Genomic DNA, 25,450 nt, shown 5'->3' with positions numbered 1-25,450 from the left:
TCTAATCTAGATAATGAAATAGGGAGCAAGATTTTCTATTTTGTCGCAAAATACCAAAAAATTAAAAAAAATCTATTAGCAGAATACAATGGTAGATTGACTTATACAAAAACTCTGCAATGTTATTTTGTAATTATTTAATTTAAATGGAATGCATAGATGTAATAAATATAGACTACGCATTCCAATGAAGTTGCCACTATCGGTTTAGAAAGAACAAAATAGTGTATGTGCATCGTTTCTTTCTCGAATATTGTATTAGTAGAATGAGAATAATAATATATAAAATTAAAGAGAGATGTTTTGACATATTTCGACATATTGCATTCTTTTTCTAACGGAGCACAGATACTAAACGTTAAAAGCGAATGCGCAATCTATACTTAAATTATTACGTCTATTATGGAATGTATCATTTATAAAATGACAGATTTTGCGTTTATCCAGCTATTTATAAAATGACAGATTTTGCGTTTATCCAGCTATTTCTGCTAAAAATATGTTGTTGGAAAATTATCGGATAATTGATGATAAAACACGAGCTTGTGAATTTGTCCTATTAATGATGCAATCGCCTAAAAATAAACTACTAGTGCAGTGAAAACACTACTGAAATGTAGTAGTGTTACTGCTGGTATGAGTAGTGCCCCTACTACATTTAATTCAGTAATGTTTTGCTGCAGTAGTTTATTTTCAGATGTACCTAATTTCCGTTATAATTCGAATCTGCTGGTAAATTAATACTGTTATCTAATTTTACTAAGTAAATTAAATAATTTAGTTAATGATGAATCTTCGTCATTATAACAAAATAAATAGTTAGCGAGAAAGTAACACGTTTTTAATATGACTCTTGCTCGGTCAAGGTATCGCGCAACACTAATAACGAAATTATCAAATCGTTAATAAAATGCACTTTCAAAGTATAAAATTTGATCAAATAATGATCAAAAACTCTACAGCAAATTCTTTATTTCATCTCAGTGTGAGCCTCGTGATAGGATTTAAAAACATTTGGCAAATAATTGAGAATGAAAAAATTCTTTGATTGTGCAGATATAAAGGCAATATTGTATTATTAAATATTGTACGTAAGGCAATATTGTATTAGTATTAAAATAATTATATGAAATAAAGACACAAATAAAATGTGTAATTTGAGTTTGAACATTTATTGAACATCCGATCTTTAGTAGACTTAAGAAAAAAGGTTAAAAAGCTACTCTCTATAGAAATATAAAAAACAATGTTTTTAATTGTGACAAGAATAATTAGATTATTATATGGAAAGATTGTTTAAAGCTATTAATTCATAATTCTCTATATACATAAGTAGGTCAACATTTTTATAACAAATTAATGAACGAATATTTACGTAGTTCCTTCAACTGATAGCGGTTGATTTACTTGTTCATTTACTCTCGTATCTCGGCTGTAATATACCGCATGAGCAATCAGTAAGCTTCTTTCTTATCTCTCTAGAGGGACACACAGATTCTATTTTCTGCTTCCTTTATCTGCTCCAACATGAAGATTATCGCTGATTATTTATTATCCAAAGAAATATTTATTTCGGAACTGCCGCATTCACATACACATCAGAAATTCTCGTATTCCTATATATATATCAACTGCTTCAGCAATGTTTTGTTCGTTGCACTCAAATCATTTATGCATCTTCAATTTTCCTCAAAGTTTTTTCTGTCTGCAAATCTCTCTTAAAGATTTCTTCAATCTGAATTTTCGTTTTCCCTCGTGTCTCCGGTAACACAACCATTAGAAAAAAGGTACCGATGATGGCAACTATGCAATAAAAATGAAAAGTGCCATTTCTGTTTTGCGTCACCATCATTGGATAATATTGTATGACAATGCAATTGAACGAACTGGCGATGAAACTAGTAATGGATCCAAGAACATTTACGTGCTTGATAGAATATAGCTCCGCAATCATTGACCAAGGAATCGTAAGAAATCCAAATGATCCGAAGCCCTACATACGATATTAATTATCGATTAATCGTAAGCTCCCTAGCTATTGTAAACGCATTGACACATATTTTCAAAAAGCTCTCTCAAGAAACTGATATCAAGAAGTTTAAAAAATCCAGATTTCTAATCTATAGGTATATGTACATTGAATTCTTAATTTTGTGACTAACACACACACACACACATACACACATATTATTAAACTCATATCAAAGTCAATATCTATAACTACTTTCTTAATAAATATAAAAATAAAATCGTTTGATAAACAAGACACACTAAAAGCGATACTCTTTAAAGTCTTATTTTCTTACCATATAGAGAAGAATGCAAACGAGAGGTACAGTCGTAACGCCGGTGTCTTCAAAAAGTTCCAGGTACACTGATAAAGTGCCCAAAGAAATTGATACACCGACACCGGATACGATCGAAATAATTCGACGACCAATTCTAGAATTTCAAAATTTATTGCACAAATTCCTCGGAATAATATCAAATCAAACAATTTATTGTAACAAGTGTTCGAGAATCTTGATACAAAGTATGTCAGGATTATCATAGTTGTTAAGTTTAAAAAACGAAAAATTGAATATCGCTTCAACTTCGCGTTCTTTTGCATTCATAACAATTTGTTACTCATTATTAATATTTAGTTTTATCACAGCTAATATTGCTTCTTGACTTTTTATGGTGTTTTTGTGTGTATCACTTAAATGTTCATATATACTTTATATCGTATTCATGTTGATTGCAGATTGTGTATAGCGAACAAAAATAATTACCTTATGCTACAGCATGCGGTCATCACCTGACCTAACACTTGGACAATTCCTAGTATGACAGTGATCAAGAAGGGGTCCCCTGTGATCTTGAGCATACTAATTATATCGATAGCATAATTTAAAATCACCATTAATCCACTAAACTGTTGAAAAAAGAAGTAGAAGTTTAGTATTACAAACGGTTTCCATACTTCTGGTAAAAGGATCGTTTTCTTGATGCTTTTCAGTTTATAAATCAATACATTCCAGTTTAGAAACGATCTCTTTTTAGCGTCTTTTGTCACGGAGGAGTCTAGTTGACTATTTCGAGATATTTCGAAGTTATTTATTAATTCGACATAGTTTGTCATTTTAGCAAACTCTTCCTGAAACTCTATCGTTTCCTGATGCAAACCGCGTATATGAAGTAGAGCAATCTTAGCTTCCTCTTTTCGACCTCTCATAAGCAACCACTCAGGACTCTCGTGAATGAAAAAAATATTGCATAGCACAAGTAATATCGAAGGTGCGATAAAAATTGCTGCTATCAGCCTCCAATTGTTCTAAAATAATTTAAATCTATTTAATAAATATAAATATAAATTAATATGTTTTAGTTTTAGTAATGTCTTAATTTTTCTAAGAATAATTGTGTTCAAAAAGAAAGATTTAAAGAACTAATTTTACACAAATAATCCAATATTTGATAAAGATGCAGGTAATTAATTTAAAATATTAATTAATTACGTGCATTTCAAATTGTCAATGATCTTTTCATTTTTTCTTTATCAATAATCTCTTAATTTTTTAATCTTATCTATATATCTTATTTTTCTATAAAAAATTATTTAAAGCAATATAATGCATCTACCTCAAAAACAAACCCTACAAAATAAACGATTAGAACTCCGATGGAATTCGCTGTATTAGGAGTAACTATAATGGTCTCCTTCCATGAGGATATACAGATTTCTGCTAAATAAATTTCAATTGAAGACAAACAAAGACCCGTGGCAATTCCTGATAATTTAATAATAAAATGTTTTTAATTAATATGAATTAATCTTAATTACCTCATTGTCAAGTAAATAGTTTAGAGAAGATTTTTTGTATAAGGATATTAATATAAGAAAAGATTTTTGAACAGGCTTTTTATAATCTCGAGATATAATTTTGTATTGACTTACACACTATGGACAATTTCTTAGTAATTAATTCATTAATTTCTCATTAATAATTTATCAAAGTACTTGAAATTGCATCTCTACTTTTATACTTTCGAAATTAACAACAAACAGTTATTTTTTAAACTCATTGTGATTGATAAGAAAAATATTATGTATAAATTAATAATAAGAGAAACCTCCATGATTTCGGTTAGACGATTTCTCACCTGTTAACGATCTACCCACAAAGAGCTGTGCCACATTATAACTACTCGCAATTAAGATCCAGCCCAAAATTAAGTTTACACTGCATACTATCATGGTACATCGTCTTCCATAGTTCATCGTAATACAGCTTAAGACGCAACCGATGATTTGATTAATGGATATTATAGAAGCTAGACAAAAATTTTTTCAATGTTAGGTCCAAATAAGTACATTTACTATACAAAAGTACATTTAATATTAAGAAATAATATTGCTTAATATTTTATAAAAGTCTTTTTATTAACTTTTTAAATTAATTACGTATATAAATCTACTTTATTGCTTTTTCCTATTTTCCTATGTGTTTACATATAAATTCATGTAATATAACAATAAAAAGCATACAATGATTGATTGCTGTTATTAATACATAGGTATGTTTACAATCATAAATATTGTGGCAGATATATCTTGTAATAGATAATTAATAATAGAATTATTTAAATTGTTAAAAACAGTTACCAAATAAGGGCGCTTCCATTGCAGTTAAAGTTATCGATGACGTATTACTTGTCAATACCGGAAGTACGACGGAGGAATATCCCGTAGCGGCTCCGGCAGTAATTAAAGCCAAGTTGCACACAATAGTATAAAGAAGCTGCATATAGATAGATTGTACATATAGAAATTAAATATTTAATATAACATCATTATAATCTGTATTTTTATTGTATTTTATTGTATTTTTTATATTTTATATTTTTATAGAACAATTTCTCTTGTTCGTTTTTCTTATTTGAGAGTTTTTTTAGAAGTTTAAATTCACTGCATTTAAAAAATTCTTTTATAGATCTGTTTAAAGATTTTGTCATAAACCACATTAAAGATAATCTCTTTTCTGCTTATTAAATATGTTTAAATATAATAAATTTAATCGCGTACCAAAAATAACACTTCTCTTCGCACATTCCATCGTAGGTACATTTTTATATTGATTTAAAAATCAATCATCCGTATTATCCGTACTACCAAGCGAAAGTTTCGCGGAAAACACGGAATATTTCTATATTAACTAACAACTACAGCTATCTCCGCCAATGGCACTATAATGATCCATGGACTTACAGCACAGACAAATGATTTATTAGACAATTCTAAGCAGCAATTGTAAGCAGCATATTTTAAATGGAAGTTGTGTTTTAATCGCATTTGTGGTAAATTCAAAATTATCACTGGCGTATACGTTTAATTGCGATCTTTCCCGAAATATGTTATTATTATTTAATATAACGGTTTACACTTGAACTGCAAATTTTATAGACAAGTAATATGTCTAGTTCGTTTTGCTAAGCAACTTTCGGCTGATCTCCTAATTAAAAATAAAGGATTATTTTAAAATTTTAACAAGACTTGTTACATCGTTGAATGTGGTGCCTGAACTGTTCTTCTTTTTTCCATAGACGTCTAATGTATGTACGTAGTTATTTAACGACTCATTATCAAGCGACAAATTTTCCGCAATTCACGTTTGCTATCCACGTATGTCGCCACACATAGAGTCTTGTCGTAAAACGTCAAGACTCAACTATTTATATACGATCAATATTATCATTACAGACATAATCATGCGATATTTTAAGAAGCTTAATCATACTCAGAAGTCTTTGCTAATATAGTATTTAACACTGATCACATGAGAATTTATCATTCTGAATAATAATTCATTTCTCAGTAATGCGACTATCCTTGGCACTTTTTAAATGTTCTTAATGAAATAAAATGCAAAGAGGAAGATTGCATTGTTATGATACGCAATTTGTCAGTTGATATTTTTTATACTCTATTTTACTCGTTTTTTTATTTTCTTTTGTTTTGAGTTCACTACGACTTCCTTTCGTCAGCCACTATAATTAGAATGTGAAATAAGCGAAATGTAATTTGAAGTCTTAATTAAGAAGTTTCATCTTCATCCATCCTGTGTCAGTAATCTAAAGTCAGTTTATGAATAATCTAATGGAAAATTAATATTTAAAATTTAAGAAAGAACTATAGTACTTGGTTATGTAAGAAACGAGTTAATTGTCTTTTGCAACAACGTATGTGGCGATATGCGTAAATAGCGAATATATTGCAACTTTTTACTTTACTTGATAATACGTTTTAACATGCCATTATTGTTACTTTTAAGCAACCGCGTACACGTAAGGCATAAAAAAAACTAAAAAAGTGAAATAGTTTAGGCACTACTTCCAATGAGGCAACAAGTTTCGCTGAAAAATTCAATAAAATAAAATGTTCCTCTGTTTTACTTGGAAGATTATCTATAAATTATTTAACAAAACAAATTAGGCATAATATCTACTCATCATTATCTATAAAATCTACTTGTCATTATCAGAAATGCGAGCCGAAATCTCGCAATCAAACAATAACGTGTAACAGGTCAGCTACTATCCTATACGGGATCTAACAAACACGAGTGTATCTCTTGTAAGGCGCCGGAATAAATTCCGAATCTAATAAACACGAGTCTCACTTGCGGCGCTCATATAGCAACGTCAAGTGGTTAAACAAGTCAGTTTTCGTGCGCGCTTTCATCAGAGAAATCGCGAGACAATCCGAATGATTTTGAAGTCGATACATATTTTCATCTGTCATCGATAATAAACGACAAATAACGATAACGATTAATCCCAAGATACGTTCAATTTTTTACGTGCTGCTCTAACGCGAACAACATTTTTCATTCCTGAGGAAAGTAATCTGTTATCGACATGGTGAACGTATCGCCGCGTATTCTTTATCGATAAATAGAGAGCGTTGGTCTAGTTGATCTTGTGAAAAGAACGTCAAGTCGGTAATGAACTGTTAGGAAACACATGCACGGATTTTGTTAAAGTGAAAACTTTTAGTTCATTAATACATAAATTGCACAAGTGCAGCCGTGAGTTTTGTTCCGCGTAACAAATCAACATCTGGCAAGATGACTTCTCTCGAAGAGGAATGCAGCAGTTTCATTCAGGTAGGTAGGTCAACAGACCTTGCGAAACCTACTTACTGTTTTGTAATACGAGTGCAGTTCGACAGATCGCTGTACCTCTCGTATTGAGGATTTGACTCACATACACATTTACGTATCATCAACTAAACTAAAAATCAACTAAAAAGTTTATTATACAAAATATTAATTATATAAAATAATTTCCTTTCTTACAAGTGCTTATGTAACAAAAGATGCTTGTAAGAAGGTAACGATCTAAATAGGCGATAAACTTCGATATATTTTAAACATTCAAATTTTCCCTCCCAAATTCCATCACAAATTGTAAATTATTAAAATGAACTTGATATCGATGAATGTTCAAATAAAGCTTAGAAAGGTGTCAATTTACGATCAAGTATATATGATCAAGTAAGGTCTACAAACTCGGAATCGACATCATACTTTGATCTCTTCCGCACTATTTATTGCGATTAATGCGCGATAATGAGGTTTAATAATCTCTGACTCTTGCGATTATAAGCGATAATGTGATCTAATAATCTCGCGCGGATTATAGACGATAATGAGATCTATAAGTAATCTCGTATGAGTGATTATAGGTAATAATGATAATCGTCGTCGCTTTTCTGCAAATCAATTGCCATCATGCTTTTAAGTATTTATACGATTCTAAGTGCGTGGCGATCGCAAAAATCGACGTTGCTGAAATGTCGGGCACTGTCATCCTCCGTCTCGGCAAGACTCGATCGAGCGAACGGTACTTATTACCGATCGCGGCCGCGCGAGATCGGCGCGTGGTGACGTGCACGTGCAATATCGTAGTGACGATTTAATCCTCTTACACAAGCGCTAAGAGTTCCGTGATAACACTTTCATGCTGTATTACGTCTTACTGTCTTACATGTCGAGTTGTGTTTAATCACTTCTAATTCGTACGCGTGTGTCGATATCCCCCCAATACCAACGCAGAGCATCATCGAGTTAATAGACTTAATACACATTTCAACCATGAACCATAGTTAGCCCATTTCGTAACGTTCTTTTGTTCTAATTAAATGGTATTAGCACTGTCGTTATTAAAACGTGTTCTCCGGTGACGCACAAGACAAGGCATTTTTACATTTCACATCTGAATATGCGTCACAGTTCAAGAGGAATATAATAATTATTTTTAGTTATCTGAATATTAAGTATTAGTTAGATGTATATTTATACTTTGACATTTAATTCTAATTAATATTATCTACTATAATCTAATTAGTATTAATAGCTCTGAAATTTATCCTTAACTAGTATTCACGGATCTAGTGTATCCAACAAAATCTTAAATTAATATATCTTTGCCTAAAGTTAACGCAATTAAATAATTTTTTTTTCTTTTGAAGGTCAAAATCCGAGGAATAAAATTATATAACTTCCAATTATGTAAGGTTGTGAAAAGAGCTTTATCATTAGAGAACACTTTTTAAAAGATATCTGAAGATTTGGCGCGTAATTGAAACAAATGTCCGAGTTCACTGAACTCGCGAATTAATAATATATATCACAATATACATTTTTCAAACATACATATATATATAAATCTATGTAAAAACACATACATTAAATTTGATTGTATGGATTAAAATAATAAATTCTTTAAATCGTATAGATTTCAGTTTCTTTAAAATATAAAACCTATTTTAAAGATACTTATAAATCGTTATTGAAATAAAATGTCCACTATATATTAAATCGTCGATAAAAATTAATGAGGCGCGCAACAATAATTTGAATCCAAGGTCGAATTAAATGAGCTCGGAAAGATAAAGAAGGAAATAGCCCGCAAATTTATTAAACCCATCTATAAAAGTCTTCTGCAAATGCTGCCTCGTAACAAATGTCCCCGAAAATTCAACGAAATACAATATCTCGCGTTAATTACGTTTGCAATTGTACTGAGATATGTTTTGCGAGTGTTAACATTGTTTGCTTACGATGTCTCGTGATAGTGGCGATACTGTCATTTGTAGGAGATACCAACAACGACGTCACATTCGTTATTCTTCTAATCAAGACGAGTATCACTTCTTATCGCTTCGGATGCTCGAAACATTATATCATTTGTAACAATTATGCATGAAGTTACATATCATGTTCAAATGTAAAAAAAAAGTAATCAAATCTTTTTTTATGATAAATATTTAAATATTCTTGTATACATCGAAATTTTTATCTAAAGATGAATATAGGAAGAGATTTACCAAGGATTTTATTTAAATTGTCCGTGTTGCAAGATGGCATTGATGACGAATATATATAAATCACGGATATATAATTTAATTGCCGTAAAACATCTAAATTTCTTAATGATTGTTTATCTTAGGAATACGATGATAAATTAACGGAGTGTGATAAAAATTACATCACAGTAATTATAATATAGTATATCGCGTTCGAGGAAGTTACGCAAGTCAATGTCAAGACGACCGCTCGGAGGCACAAATAAGACCGGAACGAATTTAGAAGTCCGCACGATGTAGCGCAGTATCAATCGAAGCGTAAAGTCATATTAAAATCTCACGCCGGTTGCTAATTAGCCTTTCACTTCGACTGAATTCAACAAACAGATGTCTCAGATTAAGCGTCCACGTGCACGATCCTGTGACGTGTTACAAATTTTATTTGTCGCGGATAAAGAACGTACGATATGCAATCTTAATTAGTGCGTCTGGTATTCTCGATCGTCTATTATTAACTGATTTAAACAAAGTAGGAGACATATTTATCTTAATCAGACTGGAAAGATTAAACTTCTCATCGTTATGTAATTTTTAAAACGTAATTAATAATATAAAATTTATATACATATATATTATTAATAATATAAAATTAATTAATAATATATAATAATATAAAATTAATAATATAAAATTTATATACATATATATTTTATTTAATAATTAATTGCTTAAAAATTATTGAATTGCTTAACATGCACAACATCTATAGGTATAACGAGAGAAGAGGTAAAAAAAAGTCACGAAATAAATTCTAAATCCAAAGATGCGGCTATATCCATTATTAGTACATTATTTTACGACCGTGTTCTCTCTTGCTTTCTTTTCTCTGATATAACTGAATTATGTACATTCTTCTTTCCCTCTCAACCAGAACGCTCTTGCGACATTATGATAAATTACTCTCTTACCACTGATGTCACTATTATTGTTAATTACTCTGCCGCTGATTAAACATTATTACGCCGATTTGCGACCTGTCAACTATCAGCGATGTTCCGATTGTCTCTCTCTTTACGTAATCGCCGTCTTATCAGTGCAGAATTCTCAGTAACAGAAATGTATCTGCCGGTTGTGTATTTGACATTCGCGCGAGCATCACCCAGCGCCGATACGGCGGCGGATCATCACGCGGCGCGAACGGTCTCTCTCCCCCGGAGTGGAAAACGTGGCCGGGTGCAACAGATAAATTCCGTGCGTCGTCCTCAGTCAATAACGAGTTCCCAGTTAGCGCTGGTCACACAACCGCGGCTTGCAAAATCGGCAATATCGCATCTTACGTCTCGCGCTCACTCGAGAAGAAGCTCCGCGGATGTCGGGACACATCGAACGAGTACCTCCCCGCGGCGTACACGCAAAGAGCGATACTCCCGAATATTTGCTAAAACGACATCGACCGTGCACGACGTAGAGAGACTTGACGTATTTATAAAAATCTCAGACTTATTTACGATAAAGACGAACGCTCGAACCGTATAGCGTTCGACGCGCAATTTTCTCAGATCTGAAGATAAAGCGGAATCCGAAAGCGGCGGCTATCCTCAGAATTTTCCGGAGCAATCTAGTGAATATCTCGAAGATTTCGCTTGAAATAATAAAACCGCTGGTCGTTAGATTAGACACGGCTTGCAAAGAAGGCGCAATCTCAAACGCAAGCGGATCGCGATTTTTCGTGGAAACGCACTATCAAGCGAATAGTAATACGAACGCAGATAGTTCAGCAGAATAAACAACTCGGTAAATCGGTATTTATTGTATGTACATACGACGATATTTATATCTGGACGAAGAAGACTGAAAGTAGAGAAAGAGTAAAACTCGCGGCACGTCTAAACTGGACAATTAATTTATTTCGAGTTGTTCGACGCTTTCGTATTTTTTTTTCAACGAGTCCACTCCACGCTTCCGTATCTTTTGAATGCGAGGCGATCGATGAATGATGACGATTTAAAGTACTTTGCGATACGAGATATCGAGCTTATTATCAAATATATATAAATACCGGAATCGCGAGTAGTGTAAAGGTATATAAAGGGTTGAATCGCGACACAGAGAAAGAGTGAGAAGAGCATTGGCATTCTCGTAAAAAAAAGACTGACAACTCTTTTTTAAGATTGCAAATCACCGTTTTGTGCGGAGAAAAGTCACCGCACAGAGGTCATCGGCCGTTATTTGATTGACGCGATTAATTATCGAAAAGTAAGACATTGAAAAAAGACGCCATGACGAACATACCGGACGTTAATAACGCAAACGGACGAACGGATGTTAATGACGCAAATGGACAGACGGACGTTAATAATGCGAATGGACAAACGAATGTCAAAAATGCGAACGAACAAAAAGACATTAATAATGTAAACGAGTACATTAATAACACGAGTGGACAAACTGACGTTAACAATGCAGGTGGGCACATATCGGCGTGCGTGGAGATCAAGGTACGTTTACATGTTTACAAGTTAAGATATTAATACTAAAGATGTACGAACTGCTCGAATACGAAAATTGAAACGAATAAAATCAGATAAAATTTGATTCGATTCGGAATTTAAATTTCTATGATACGATTCAAATTATTCGAAAATTTTGAATCTAAGAGATTCGAATATGAAATTACATATATGAACAATTTTATAAAGTTATATTTCTCGTTGATAAGTAAAACAGTAATAAATCATATAATCATTTTTATTATATTTTATTATCTGTATATTAAAATTCAACCTAACAATAATTATGATTAATTAAAAGTTACATTTCAACGATTCAGTTTAATTTGGGTAAAAATTTGTTCAATTTGATTCGATTTAAATATAACGCCTTGATTGGCACATTTCTAATTAAAACCTCTAATTTAAAAAATTTCAAAATGTACATTTATCACAAATTAAACTGCTAATCCTTTTCTTAAATTTCGATACATCATCTTTTGTACCATCGTCGTATTTTAGTACATCTCTTATATTTGTCCTGCCTGTTTAAAAAAAAGATTTAAAATTCTAAGTTCAATCAGGGGAGCTTATCATGGTTACATTTATCAGGTCTTTTCTTGGATTTTCTTTTGGTTTTCCGTTTAAGTCTAGAGATCTACGAATATGGTTAGTCATTTCCCGAATCGCGATAACGTTAATAACACGATTCAGAATTCAAGTTTAATTAGTATCGTTTTCATTTTCATCTTCTAACGTTGTCAAACAATTAGGAATTCAAGTTTAGCATCATTTACGTCTTCATCTTCTAACGTTGTCAAACAATCCGGTAAGTTATATTACGAAACTCACTAATGCGATTAGATATTTCTTTGGTTGTATAAAAAAATCGTTTAACTCGACTATTTAAGATTAGTTCTTACTTTTATGTCTGGTATAAATTGTATGATTGCATACGAGAAGCACGACAAAAAATCGCTTCCAATGTATTTTAATTTAAAAAAAAATTAACGTACTACGCTTTGAAAATTATATGCATTGCGGAAAATTACTACAGACGATTAAAAAGTCTATTAATCTTTTTCTTGCAGATGGAACCCGGCGTCACAGAGGAAAAAAAATGGGAACGAGCCGGAATAACCTATCAAGTATGATAAAAATCTTTTTACGCGCCTGTAAAAAAATCGATCACGCATAATTCTTCCTTCGATCAACCTCTTCCCATGAAAGACGAAGGTTTAGGTGAACCCAAACACAGCATTCGTGAATGATGATATCACATATATTACTTGTCAAATTATTGACATAAATTGCTTCTTGGATTGACGTATTTCGCTGATAGAATATTATTAATTATTGCCTCATCGATCTATATCGAAAACGAATGACTCGTAAACATTAAATATAGTTAATTTGTTGCACAATTTATTGCTCAATTAATTTGTTTTCGTGTGGATAAAGTGATACCGAACTAACCGACCATGCTTTGGCAGTTAAGATACCCATACACACGAGACTTCGCAATACTCGCAATAGACGTCACAATTCCTTTTCCTTCTGTAATTTTTAAGAGTTTAACGGTGATGACACGCTCGAGTTCGTTCATTGTACGCTCTTTGATTTTCTGCCGATTGATCTTGGAATTAATTACATATAGTACTGAAGATAAAATGTAAATTAATGAATGACGAAATAAAAACAAGATATGTGTAGTAAAACAGATTTCCTAGTCAATTCGATTCTACCCGTAGTAAATTATGTAAATCGTTGGGAAACTTTAGTTTATGTAACAACTCATAAACATTTATTAATCGCAAAAAAGTTTGCGGAGCTGTTGTCGCGTTAACCTTGCGAGCAGCAATCGTTAGTTACAGATTCGAAGATGAAAAATACGAACGGGATGACGGCAAATAATCTCGGTATCGCTGAAAAGAGACGCGTCGCTTGTTTTGATTCTCAATTGCACACTGTCATCTATATTTGCATTTCTTTCGACATAGACTATCTTTACGGCCTCTTGATTTTGCACGAAGTAACGGTATTTTTAAATGATTTCAATTTCCATTTCCTACATGAATTCACACGTAAGAGATGCTTATCCTCGGACACAACAAAGAAATGCATTATGTATAGGTATCCGCCGCTTATCTCTGACGTCCTACAAAATTCCAAATCTTGAGATCAGTAATGATAAGATATACTCTCTATCTCACATTATGAGATTTTCCATTCGATAGTTATCTTGGTATCTCGAAACATGTACGAGGGGGATACGCTACGCGTATTATATTGTGCTCAGCCTTTAAGCTAAAGTAAAACGCTGTATGATATTATCGCGAGATTTTAAGACGTACGTTTAATTGCTGGCTGCACCTTCTTTCATCTCAACGATCATTCGTTAAACCGGTTCTAACATTAATCACACGTGTAGCAGCTGGAGTAATGCATTCGACATGCGATAAGAGAATTATTCAGATAAAAAAAATTCGATGCCCGACTGATATTGTGCTTTAGTTAACCTTAGCCTTTGGTGGTATGATAACTCTGTGCAATACCTCCCGCGTATCTGTTTATACGTACGTGTTTTTCACGTCGCGTTTCGCGTCGTTATAAATAATCTAGTTATAAATTTTCCGAGAAGCTTTTGTCGACAAGTTTACCAAGGCTTTACCCCTCACCGAGAGCACAAATATTTTTCTTGGGATTTTTTTGCACTGCTACCGTTACGTCGTCGCCGTCACGGTTTCCCGATATCGCATCGCCGACCTTTTCTCTTATTCGCAGTCTTGTATTTCTTTTACAGATACTGATGGCCTTATGCGCCAACGTCGTGGTACTGGGCCCAGCGATGGGTTTCGGTTACAGCGCCGTGGCAGAGCCCGCGATGATAGCCGAGAAAACCGACGGTGACATACAACTCGATGCTAACCAAGCAAATTGGATGGGTTGGTGTCATCCAGAAATTAAAATTAAATACTAAAAAAAATTCCTTCCTTCAACGAATAAATATAGAATTAATCTTTGCGCGATTTGGAATTATTAAAAATAAATTTTTGTCATCGTTACCAAAAATTATTATTTACGTAACAGCCACTGTGTCGGCGTTGGGTACACCTATCGGTTGCCTACTCTCGAGCGTCGTGATGGGACGAGGACGAAAGGTCAGCATGTTCGTGACGTCGTTGATCTCATTGGCGGGCTGGGTGACGATCTACATGTCGAACAGTTACGTACAGATCTTGATCGGAAGATCGATTTCCGGAATATCCACCGGCATGGCGTCGGTTCCGACGACGGTGTACGTAGCGGAAATAGCGGGACCGAAGTGGCGAGGCACGATGGTTACGTGGACCAGTATCTCCATCGCTCTTGGTGTCCTCATTGTTTACATCTTCGGGAGTATTTTTCCGGTAAATGCTCACAACACCTACTGATTCGTAAGCAATAAATGAATGATAATGCATAATCTTTTCTGTTTTTTTTTCCTCTCAAAGGATGACTGGCGACTGGTGGCCTTACTGTGCGCTCTATTCCCGCTTTGCGCAATCGCCCTCACCTTGCTGGCGGTACCCGAGACTCCCCTGTGGCTGCGGGATCAAAATCGGCCCGACGAGGCGCTAGAGATTATGAAGAAATTCCGCGGAATACCGAAGGACCAGCCGGCACCGGCGGAAGTCTTGTTCGAACTGAAACCGCGGCCGCAGAAGAAGAATCAGAACCTGCTGAAGCATCTGGTGAAGAGGAGCTCCCTGGTGCCGTTCGGCATAATGCTCAGCTTCTTCTTGTTCCAACAGTTCTCCGGTATCTTCGTGGTCATATACAACGCCGTCGGGATCATGGCCAAGTCGGGCGTTCAAGTGAATCCTTACCTCGGCGCGGTATTGATCGGCGTCGCTCGTTTCATAGCCAGTCTTCTGACGGCCGGTGTGTCCCGGAAGTTCGGCCGACGAATACCGTCGATGATTTCCGGCGTCGGGATGACGATCTTCATGGGCGGCCTGTCGCTCTATCTCTTCCTATCCGAGAAGGGAACCGTCATGGCGGACAACGGGATAGTCCCGGTGATTTGCATGGTGATGTATATATTCACGAGCACCCTGGGCTTCCTGGTGATCCCGTTCGCCATGGTGGGCGAAGTGTTCCCGTCCAAAGTCAAAGACATATTATCCGGCATGACAGTTGCCATAGGTTATCTCTTCAGTGCAATAACCATCAAGACGTATCCGGATATGGAGAGGCTGATGGGCATGCACGGCGTGTTCCTATTTTTCGCGATCGTCTCTTTGGTCGGCGCAATATTCATCCTTTTATTCCTGCCCGAAACGAAGGGCAAGACCCTGCACGAGATCGAGGACATGTTCTCGGCAAAGAAGAAGGCGTTTGAGTTGCAGCCGACGGAGGGAATAGTCGGAGAGATAGTCGCCCCGACTTCCGTCGGTCTCCTGAGAAATTGAGAATATTTATCGTTTATGTGCGGGCAAATAACTGTCAGGACAGTAGATAATAATTAAATGCACGAAGGAAGACAAGGTCGTGCGATATCGTACGAGTGTCAGAGTCGGACGGCCGATGGGAAAGTAATAAAACGGATGCAATGTCGTTTTGTGATGCTTCAAGATACCATTTAAAAGAGATACAATCGAACAAGATATCTCTTATATTTATTCTAAATACGTTATACCTAGAGATCTTTCTATCGTACATTTCACAAAGAAGATAATAGACATAAATATATTTGCTTAGAGCTGACAAAGAGAAGTAAAACGTAACAGAAGACGAAACTTGATGCTGTCATCTCGATAAAAATTTTATCATTAAAACGAAAACAGTGCCATATATCAATACGTAGTTCCACACGTGCAAAAATGTATTCGCAAATTGCAATGAAATGAGATTAGATTTGTACTAGTTTGGGACTCGCAAGAGAGAGATATGTAATCTCGACAATGATATTTTGATAAGACAATACATATCATATTATTTAATTAAAATTCAATACATACTTATTGTTCAATAGTTGGAGCATAGCCTGATCTTCAAAATCGTCCAAACTTATCATAACACGTTTCATAAATTTAGCTGTAACAGCTAGCCAAATAAAATTAAATATATCACGGACGATGTCGCTGAAGATCTAAAGAAAAAGATATTGCGTAAAATCGATTTTATCGATTATGCATAATTTTTTAATTAAATATAGGACTTGTCATTAATAAATTGCTACTATTACTACTCAACAATTGAAAAAATTGTAAATACAAAATTGAACGAAGGCACGTGGCGCTTATATTTAAGTGCTAAATGCACGAGTTAATTTATTACTAGTTATTTTTATTTTTCGTAAATAATTAACACGCGACATTTGATAAGGTCGACAGATTGGCACGGTGACAACGATCGAGAATCGATTCGATAAAGCCTGGAAAGGATTTTTCGTATTCGCGTGTCACAGATACACTTTGTTAGATATTTATTTAAAGCTGGAGAGCATTGCGATAATAATCGAGGATTTCTCCGCGATTAATTAAGTTGTCATTTTGTGACAACAGCCTTTTACAATTAACAAGTGTTATTTTCCTTTGTACAAAGTATTTATCGCGGAGAAATCGACAGAGCGCGATGATACCGACAAAAATTATTACGAGCTATCGAACTTTACAATTTTACCAACTCATCACGCGACTGATTGATAAATGAATTCATAATTAATTATGCGACTTATGTAAGTTATTCTACATATGTATTATATACGCTGAATATAAAAATACACACATATACATATATTTATACACTGTATATACATATATGTGTCTCATGTATTTTATTAAAATCTTAAATAATAAATTAACAAATGGCGTAACAATCACAATAATTAAATAACAAACGCAAAATAATGTACAATTTACGAAATGAAAGCACGGAATATATATGCGGGGTCCGGTAGAGAAACGAGGCGAGAAAGAACGACGATTAACACGATTACTGACAATAATCATACATAATAAAAAGCGATAATAGTATAGAATAATTGTATGTATAATAATAACAACGTAATGCTCTAATAAATGCTCAATAATAAAAAATAAATTATTTGCGAGGTGGTACGGGAAGAGAAATATTACCATGCCGAGAATAATTATTTTACAGAAACTTATCTTGATTAAAATAAATTAGAACAAACTCTTTGGAAACAATTGTCGAATCTTCTCGTATCACTTTAATATTTTAATTCTTTTTAAATGTTTTTTTTTCACATTATCTGCTCTCAAGATTATTCCTTAGGAATACTTCGCACCACCTAACGTCATAAAATGTGACGATATGACCAAGATGGAAAAGTATATGTATGATTTAACAACACTAAAAATTCAGTACGTATACCAAGAAGAAGAAGAAAAATAAAAATGCGACGCTGCAACATATAAAATGCATATTTTACATATGCAAGATGCGCACTTCACATTTATCTCTATAAGTAAATAAAAATATAATCCTAGGCCTTCGAGTTGAAAAGCGCAAAGTTAGAATCTTTTGCAAAATTATTCTGCAAAAAAATTCTGAATCATATAACACAAAAATGAGTACTTCTTGACATTAAGCTTGTAAATAATATTATGCCTTTAAACTCGAAGGAACTATTAATTAACTTCAGTCTTCTTCTTGATCGATTATTTTCAAGTGACGAAGTTATATGCGTGAATCGTCCGGACTTAGCCCTAGCACTTCCTTAATCTTTTTATTAATATATCAATTCATGAGATCTTATGTTTTAAACGAGTCAATGGTAAGCAATGCATGATGTTTTTTTTTTAACATATTTTGCTTATAATCGGAGATTAATGATCAGTCATTTTTTAATGAGGGATACTGTAAATTGTAAATTGAGCTTTGCATATGATAATTTTTATCACTACAGTTTTCAATAATTCAAAAATAAAATTAAAATTAAAATTTTTTTAAAAATAGAATAAGATTATAATTTTATAGTCAAAATTTAATTAAATAAACACTAAATTATTCTTCTTTCGAATTAATTACATACTACCTAAAATAATTTTTGTAATTAAATCATGTAACTCAATTAAATGAGAGAAAGAAAGAGAGAGAGAGATTCCAAAATAAGATAATTAACGAAGATTTAGACTAACGAAACTGGGCTCCGCGCATATTCGCGTCTAGAGCATGAGTCAAAGAACGATCCAATTAACTATCTTAAATAATCTAGTAATGTCAGTAAAGCTCTGTTAGCGCCGGAGAGATCGAAAATCCTCCGCTCGTTCTCGTAATCTAATTCTCCCTACGTAAATAAAGCTTCGTTGGAGTCAAAAGCCTCTTTTTAGCCGCTGGTCCTCCGCCACGCGTAACTTAAAATTCTGTTAATAAAAACTCCGTCGACATGCAAAAGTGCTCAAGATTGAGCCGTTGAGCGAGTTGAATTGAATCTAATATCGAACCGTTTTTATCTTACTTGCTTCCCGCTCGAATCCCAATCGGTCTCTTCTCTTTCGGTTATCCATTCCGCGATAAATCGACAAAGTCTTCAGGAGCCCAGCTCGTGGTCGGATCGCGAGACGAGAAATCAAAATCGCGCTCCGATCTCATCGATCCGACCAGATTCATTCTTTTTCTCATTGTCGCGCGTTTTCTATCCTACCGTCTCTCGAAACGAAACTTGAATGTATTCTCCGGTAGTGCCAGATTGCCGATAGGAACCTTGTAGTTCTCCTTCTCTACCGGCAGTATGTTGAAGTTCTTCAGCAGGGTGGCTATCGTCGAGAAACTGATGTATTGAACCATTTTGTAGCCCATGCAAGACCTCCGGCCGCCTCCGAATGGCAGAAAATGTTCAGGCTTCAGCAGTTTACCATTCTGCACGAATCTCTGTGGTATGAACTCTTCGGGAGAAGTCCACAACTCCGTTGACATATTTAGATCATAGTTGTTCAGGAAAATAAATGTGTCTTTCTCTATTTTGTAGCCTAGAATAAAAAATAAAATAAAAGATCAAGATTTGAGTAAAAACAACGAAAAACTATCACACAATTTTTGTTATATTAATAAATATATTGATACTAATATTATTTAAAATCACTAAATTTCGCAATTATAATATTATTGATGTGGAGATTTTCGTTCACAATATATTTCATAAATTTCTGTTAATTATAAATATATACAATTACTCTCGAGACGAGGCAAAGCTAACGTGAGCTCTATTTTGACACTATCATCGCAAGGGAGAGAAAATTACTCACCGGCTATGGAGCTGTCCTGGTTGGCGACGTGCGGCACGATCGGACTGGCGATCAGCCTGATCGCTTCGAGAATGATAGCTTCCGTGTACGGCATGTTTCCTCTGTTCTCTAGCCCGACGAACTTGCCTGGGATCTCGATCCCGTCGATCTCCATCTGCGCTATTTTCTGCACGTGCGGTCGGGTAACCAGGTATCCCAGGACCTTAACGAGGAAATTACCGACCGCCGAATGACCGCCGGCGATGTCCTCCAGCGCGAACAATGCCATATCCCAGGTCATCTTGGGCTCGGCATCGGTCTTGATGTGATTTATCAGGCAGTCCACGTAGTCCACCTCAGGTATGACCGATCTCCAGCTGGCCAGACGATCCCCGATTATGTTACTCTCCATGAACTTTCTGATTTCGTGGCTCCAATTCGCCATCCTGGTCATGTTACGCTGGTGGAGCGGCATCAGGAACGGCATGAAGTCGGCGGCGTATCCCTGATTCACCTCGTAGAAGACCTTGTCGAAATTGCCGATCATGTCGCGGAAGGAATCGTGGCCGAGACCGAAGCTTCGCGAGCAGAAGTACTTCATGAAGATGTTCGCGCACGTGTGCATGATCAGTGGCTTGGCGTGCAGGCTGACACCAGAAATGCCGGTCAGATGGTCAATCAGCCAATCCACCTCGCCGCCGATGATGCCGTTCAACTGGTTGTATCGCGTGGTGAAGGCGCGCGGGAAAGTATGCCCTCGCAGCATTTCCCTTCGCATCTTCTGAACGTCTGACCAGTTGCAGAATGCCAAAGCTGTGAAAAGGAGGAAGAATGATTTAATTCAAGAGATATTGAAATCCTCAATTAAAAGTTTACGCATTATAATTTATTTCGCTGAAGAAATATATTCGGAAATATATTTAAAAAATATTCGGAAAACCCGTCTTTTTTCTTTCTTTCTTTTATTTTTTTATTTAAAATTTCAAGACGTTCTCTTCTCTAATGTGGCATCAATTAGTTTTGCTTTCATCGCGTCGCAATTTATAGTTACTCGCAACGAAAGCAGCTGACGTCAGGACGCCGTGATGGTAAACGTATATATTCCACGAATATATCCCGACTCAAATTACCAAATCAAGAAAAGGACAATATCAGCACGACTGGCGGCGGTGTTGAACTTGGCCTTGTTACCGTCCCGCGCGGTGCGCGTAACAACGCATTTCGAAACATCATCGTTTTGCCGAAGAAAAATTCGCACCACACGCTCCCTTTCTACTTCACGCGCGCGCCTTCGCACGCACCGCGTACGCGGAAATGTAACGCGAACGCTGCTAGACGACACGGCATCAATTCCCCAGCGGACACGGCAGAAAATCGACTCGCCGTTCAGCGCGCTTGATATGAAATCGAAGCGGGAGAGGAGACGGCAGCAGGAAGTGACCCGGTTTCTCGTCGTCCATGCAGGGCGCCCGAGAACCTGAAGAGCGGCAGCTGACAATTTTCCGCGATAATCCGGCGAACGTTATCAAATAAAAATATCATAATACATAAATTACACAATGAAAATTTTTTCTGAGCATTCTGCAGCAAGTATTTCTTCGTTATTTTATATAGCTAGAAACGCGTTACGGATTTCTTAATAACAAACGATTGAATGAAACACATATTAGACGTCTGACGACAGCTAAATCAGAAAACGCAAGCGTTGAGAAAGGTTAGTGTAGAAAAACATATCATTAATTTATTATGCGTGACGAAAAAATCCAAGGGATTACTAGCTAATGATAATATTCAATCTGCAACAAACAAGAAACTTTATAGAGGTGACCGTATTAAGAGCTCGCCGGCGCTAGTGACGTGCGCGCGAAAATAAAATATTCCGCTGCAGAGCGCGAATGTGCGTGCAATGGAAAGGGTTAATACGATCGTCTTGGATCGCGGGGCACGGCGGCGGCGGTTGCGATGGATCAGCCTTGATCCTATTTGCTGCCGGCTGCCGGGTGAGCCAGGAACGCGTGAAAGTGGTACCGTGACCTTTTCCGCCTGCACTTGGTACCGCTTCTTGCGCTGACCTTAGCATGAGTTTCGGACGCGCGCGGACGGGCGTGGAATACGCGTGTGCGTGACAAAGTAAATCAATGTATCATGCGTAAAATACGCGTGAGCATATGCGTCCTCACGTGTCTGGCGCGCGCGCGCGCGCACGCGACAAGGTCATTAGCGTGCAATTTTTCAAAAGCTCCTGAACAAGAGGTGTAGATAAGCCAAGCAAGAATTTTGCCCGCGAGCGCCGAATCGATAATTAATTCACAATTGGTGCAAGCAGTAAATCATAATCGGTCGGAATTTCTGATCTCTCTGTTGGACGTATGATCGGAAAACATGACTCGCAACGTGACCCAAACCGCTGAGAGAGTGATTCGTTGCGATTGCGCGAGCGTAATCGATCTCTGTTTCAACGAGCGATCTAAGAGTGTTAACTGATCGCGAATCATTCCCGCTTGGTTCATTAATTATTAATATCGATAGTAAATCGTTTAGGAAAGCGCTCTAAATCAAATCGCAGATTTACCCCGCAATCTTTCGTCCATAATTCCTTGTTGATATTTGGCATATTATAAGTTTAAAAAAATAGAACTAATTTTGTTGCAAATTGATTCTTGACGAAAAGCTAGACAGAAATAATAAAGCGGAAATTAGATACTTACAATTTTCCTTGTTGTCGCCGAAGAGGAGATGGTATCTAATGAAGTTTGGCCTAGAGTCGAAGTGGTGGCCCTTGGTGACCAAGACCTCCTTAATGTTCTCCAATCCATTGACGACGACGCAAGGTACAGATCCCATCTTGAGCTTGATTATCTGACTGTTGTAGACCTTGACGAGGTCGCCGAAGGCCTTGTAAGGCACATCATAGCGTCCCAAAATGTGAAGTGAGCCCAGAACTGGCCACGGTTTTGGTCCAGGTGGTTCTAGTAGGTCGATCGGCTGCTCGCCGTCGTACAGTTTCTTCGGCTCCTTCAATCTAACATGGTCCATCACGATCAAGATCAAGGCCACCAGAACGACGGCGAGTAGGAAGTACGTCGTGGCGCTGATAAAGATCATCCTTCGGCACAATCACAAATTTCTTCACTAAATAGAATCGTCTGCTTCCTCCCTCTTTTTTTTTAGTTTACACTCCTTTCTTCCCTTCTTTTTTCTGACAATCTGGAAAAACGTTCCCCGGTGCTTCTTAACGATGAATATATTTTTCTATCAAAATGTATCGTGTTCGTATTGATTTCACAGAACAGATTCAATTTATATCCTTTCTGCGGGATATAGATTCTTTCTTAGAAGCACGCGTTAGTCTTGATAATCGAGTTGCCTCTGCCGGTCTTCGATAAGACGGATCCTTCAAGCTCCTAGTCTCTCGTTCACTTCGCCGGAAATGTCAACAATAGTCGACTCTTCCGAGACGAAATCACGGATGTGATGTCTTCACCGCGAATGAGTATCGGCCGATCGGGACGCAAGCTCCTTGTGGCCCGTCTGTGAACGGTCCGCCGATCTGACTCGGTCTGTGGGGATAGGATGGTTGTCCGGCTATCTTATATAGCCGGGCGTAATGTAGTCAGCACATTTGCGTCGAGCACTGTGCGTCGAGCACCTCAACCCCATACATATGGATTCGTGTTGAGACGAGATGGGCAGCAGGAGGAGGAAGGGAAAGAGGAGGAGGAGGTGGTGGTGGCGGCGATAGAAGTGGAGGAAGACGAGGAGGAGGAGGAGGTGGACACTCTCGTATGGATCGTAAAAGCCGTACCCCTCTGCCACTGTGCTTAAACAGAGACGAAATTCAAGAAAACCTGAAGGGACATACTCACTCGCGTATGGATTGGTAGGGCCCGTCAGAGCCCGCGGAGCAGAGGGAGAAGGGCCCGGAGGGAAGCAGACGCGGCAACGGAGGGATGATCGCGGGAACGCCGGGGAAAAGGGGGAGAGGAAAAGGGCCCCGGAGGCGGTGGAGCAGAGAGCAAACCTACATAGTGGTAGGGACCGGTGCTAGAGGAGAAGGGTGGGGAGAGAAATCGCCCGGTAGGGCCCGTCGCGGCCTCCTGGGCCCAGGCCGTGTAAACGAAGGGACACTTCTTGCCCTTGACTTCTCTCCTTAAGGTGCCATCGGGTTTTCTGGCAGCGAGGATGGTAGTGTGTGCGAGCGTATTTGCTACGCGTACTCGCAGCTGCGCCGGTACCCACCCGATGTTACGCGCGGCCGAGACAACGAATGTCGGAGTCGGTGATCGACGGTAATACGCTTTTGGTACATCCACGGGGTACGTGGACGGAGAACGAAGTCACCTTTTTCACGCAGTGACCGCCTGGTCATGGCTCGACATGGCGCGTTTTCAAATACTTTAACGAGCTACGCGAAATCGCACGACAAGAAGGTAAATTACGGTTCCCCTGTGCAAAAGAATGAAACTTGAGAGAGATCCGCGTGACTTCTCACCATGAAAGCTTAGTAATATAAATTATATATTTATCCTCAGGATCGAATAAATTATTTGTCACTTTCGGTGAAGAACACCACCACGTCTCGTAATTAGAGGGTAAAACAGGCAATATCTTGCATTTAGAAGATTATATTTCATTATATTTCGTTTTGACATTGTATATAGAAATAAATGCTTAAACTATGTACGTAGCGATTATCATTTTTGCGAAACTTTTCCTCCGTGCTGTCACTTTGAAGCGGCAGACTTTGTTGTTTACGTCTGGAACCAGAGACTTTTCCCATCGAGAAAAATCAATCGATCTTGAATCCGAAATCCGTCTAATTTTAGAAAGATGCGCTGAATGGCGTTATGTAACCGTGAGACAACTATGCGAATGCATTTCGTTCGACGAGAAGGAAGTGAAATATACAATTCTAATGATGTCTTCTTTTTCTTTCATCCATATTAATTTAGTTTACCGTAAACATTGTTTACGCGGGAAAAAAAGCAAACGGGTCGGTTGTCGAATTTTCTTTTGGAATAATGGAAGAGGATGGGATAATATATGCACGATGTATACATTTGCATAATTACAACAGTGAGGGAAAACATACATATAAGAATTAAAATTCTTGTCCCGAAGTTCAAGATTAACATCTCCACCTTTCCCATTCCGTAAGAATACGGAAAGTACGTAAAGATAAGAAAAGACGAAATCATTCTGCGAAAAATATATTTCGCGTAATCTGCTCGCTATCGATATTGAAAATTAAAAAAAAAATTAAACGTGATCCGAATGCGGCACGATTCGTAAATCATGATGGATTCTACAAAAGTCGACTGCTAATTAAGAATGTATACGTAACGCTAGCGGAGAAATGTGAAAATTAAAAATAA

At 36.6% G+C, this 25,450-nt stretch overlaps 3 protein-coding genes across 6 annotated transcripts; 1 reads left to right on the top strand and 2 right to left on the bottom strand.

Moving 5' to 3' along the window:
• Positions 1-1,110: 1,110 nt before the first annotated feature.
• Positions 1,111-5,561, bottom strand: LOC105462580 (facilitated trehalose transporter Tret1-2 homolog). 2 transcript variants are annotated; one of them, XM_011709281.1, is made up of 7 exons: positions 5,069-5,561; positions 4,649-4,784; positions 4,147-4,317; positions 3,625-3,773; positions 2,775-3,316; positions 2,307-2,442; positions 1,111-1,993 (listed from the first exon to the last, which is right to left on the bottom strand). In XM_011709281.1, exons 1-7 carry the CDS (start codon positions 5,108-5,110, stop codon positions 1,670-1,672), a joined length of 1,500 nt encoding a protein of 499 aa, XP_011707583.1. In that variant the 5' UTR covers positions 5,111-5,561; the 3' UTR covers positions 1,111-1,669. The 2 variants fall into 2 exon arrangements, with proteins under 2 accessions (XP_011707583.1, XP_011707584.1); XM_011709282.1 differs by having other exon boundaries at positions 1,111-1,517.
• A 1,139-nt stretch (positions 5,562-6,700) lies between these two features.
• On the top strand, positions 6,701-17,476 carry LOC105462579 (facilitated trehalose transporter Tret1-2 homolog). Of its 3 annotated transcripts, none has more exons than XM_011709279.1 (5): positions 6,701-7,148; positions 12,933-12,989; positions 14,645-14,786; positions 14,932-15,251; positions 15,336-17,476. In XM_011709279.1, exons 1-5 carry the CDS (start codon positions 7,110-7,112, stop codon positions 16,293-16,295), a joined length of 1,518 nt encoding a protein of 505 aa, XP_011707581.1. In that variant the 5' UTR covers positions 6,701-7,109; the 3' UTR covers positions 16,296-17,476. The 3 variants fall into 3 exon arrangements, with proteins under 3 accessions (XP_011707581.1, XP_011707580.1, XP_011707582.1); XM_011709278.1 differs by lacking the exon at positions 6,701-7,148 and adding an exon at positions 10,542-11,850; XM_011709280.1 differs by lacking the exon at positions 6,701-7,148 and adding an exon at positions 12,256-12,670.
• A 1,430-nt stretch (positions 17,477-18,906) lies between these two features.
• Positions 18,907-23,649, bottom strand: LOC105462578 (cytochrome P450 307a1-like). Its single transcript, XM_011709277.1, has 3 exons — positions 22,784-23,649; positions 20,097-20,888; positions 18,907-19,820 (listed from the first exon to the last, which is right to left on the bottom strand). Exons 1-3 carry the CDS (start codon positions 23,178-23,180, stop codon positions 19,492-19,494), a joined length of 1,518 nt encoding a protein of 505 aa, XP_011707579.1. The 5' UTR covers positions 23,181-23,649; the 3' UTR covers positions 18,907-19,491.
• Positions 23,650-25,450: the final 1,801 nt, after the last annotated feature.

The sequence above is a fragment of the Wasmannia auropunctata genome, unplaced genomic scaffold (genome assembly GCF_000956235.1).
Source record: "Wasmannia auropunctata unplaced genomic scaffold, wasmannia.A_1.0 LD336097.1, whole genome shotgun sequence".
In the NCBI taxonomy this organism is placed as follows: Eukaryota; Metazoa; Arthropoda; class Insecta; order Hymenoptera; family Formicidae; genus Wasmannia; species Wasmannia auropunctata.
Note: the sequence above shows the minus strand (reverse complement) of the source record. Positions and strands in the feature narration are given on the sequence as shown.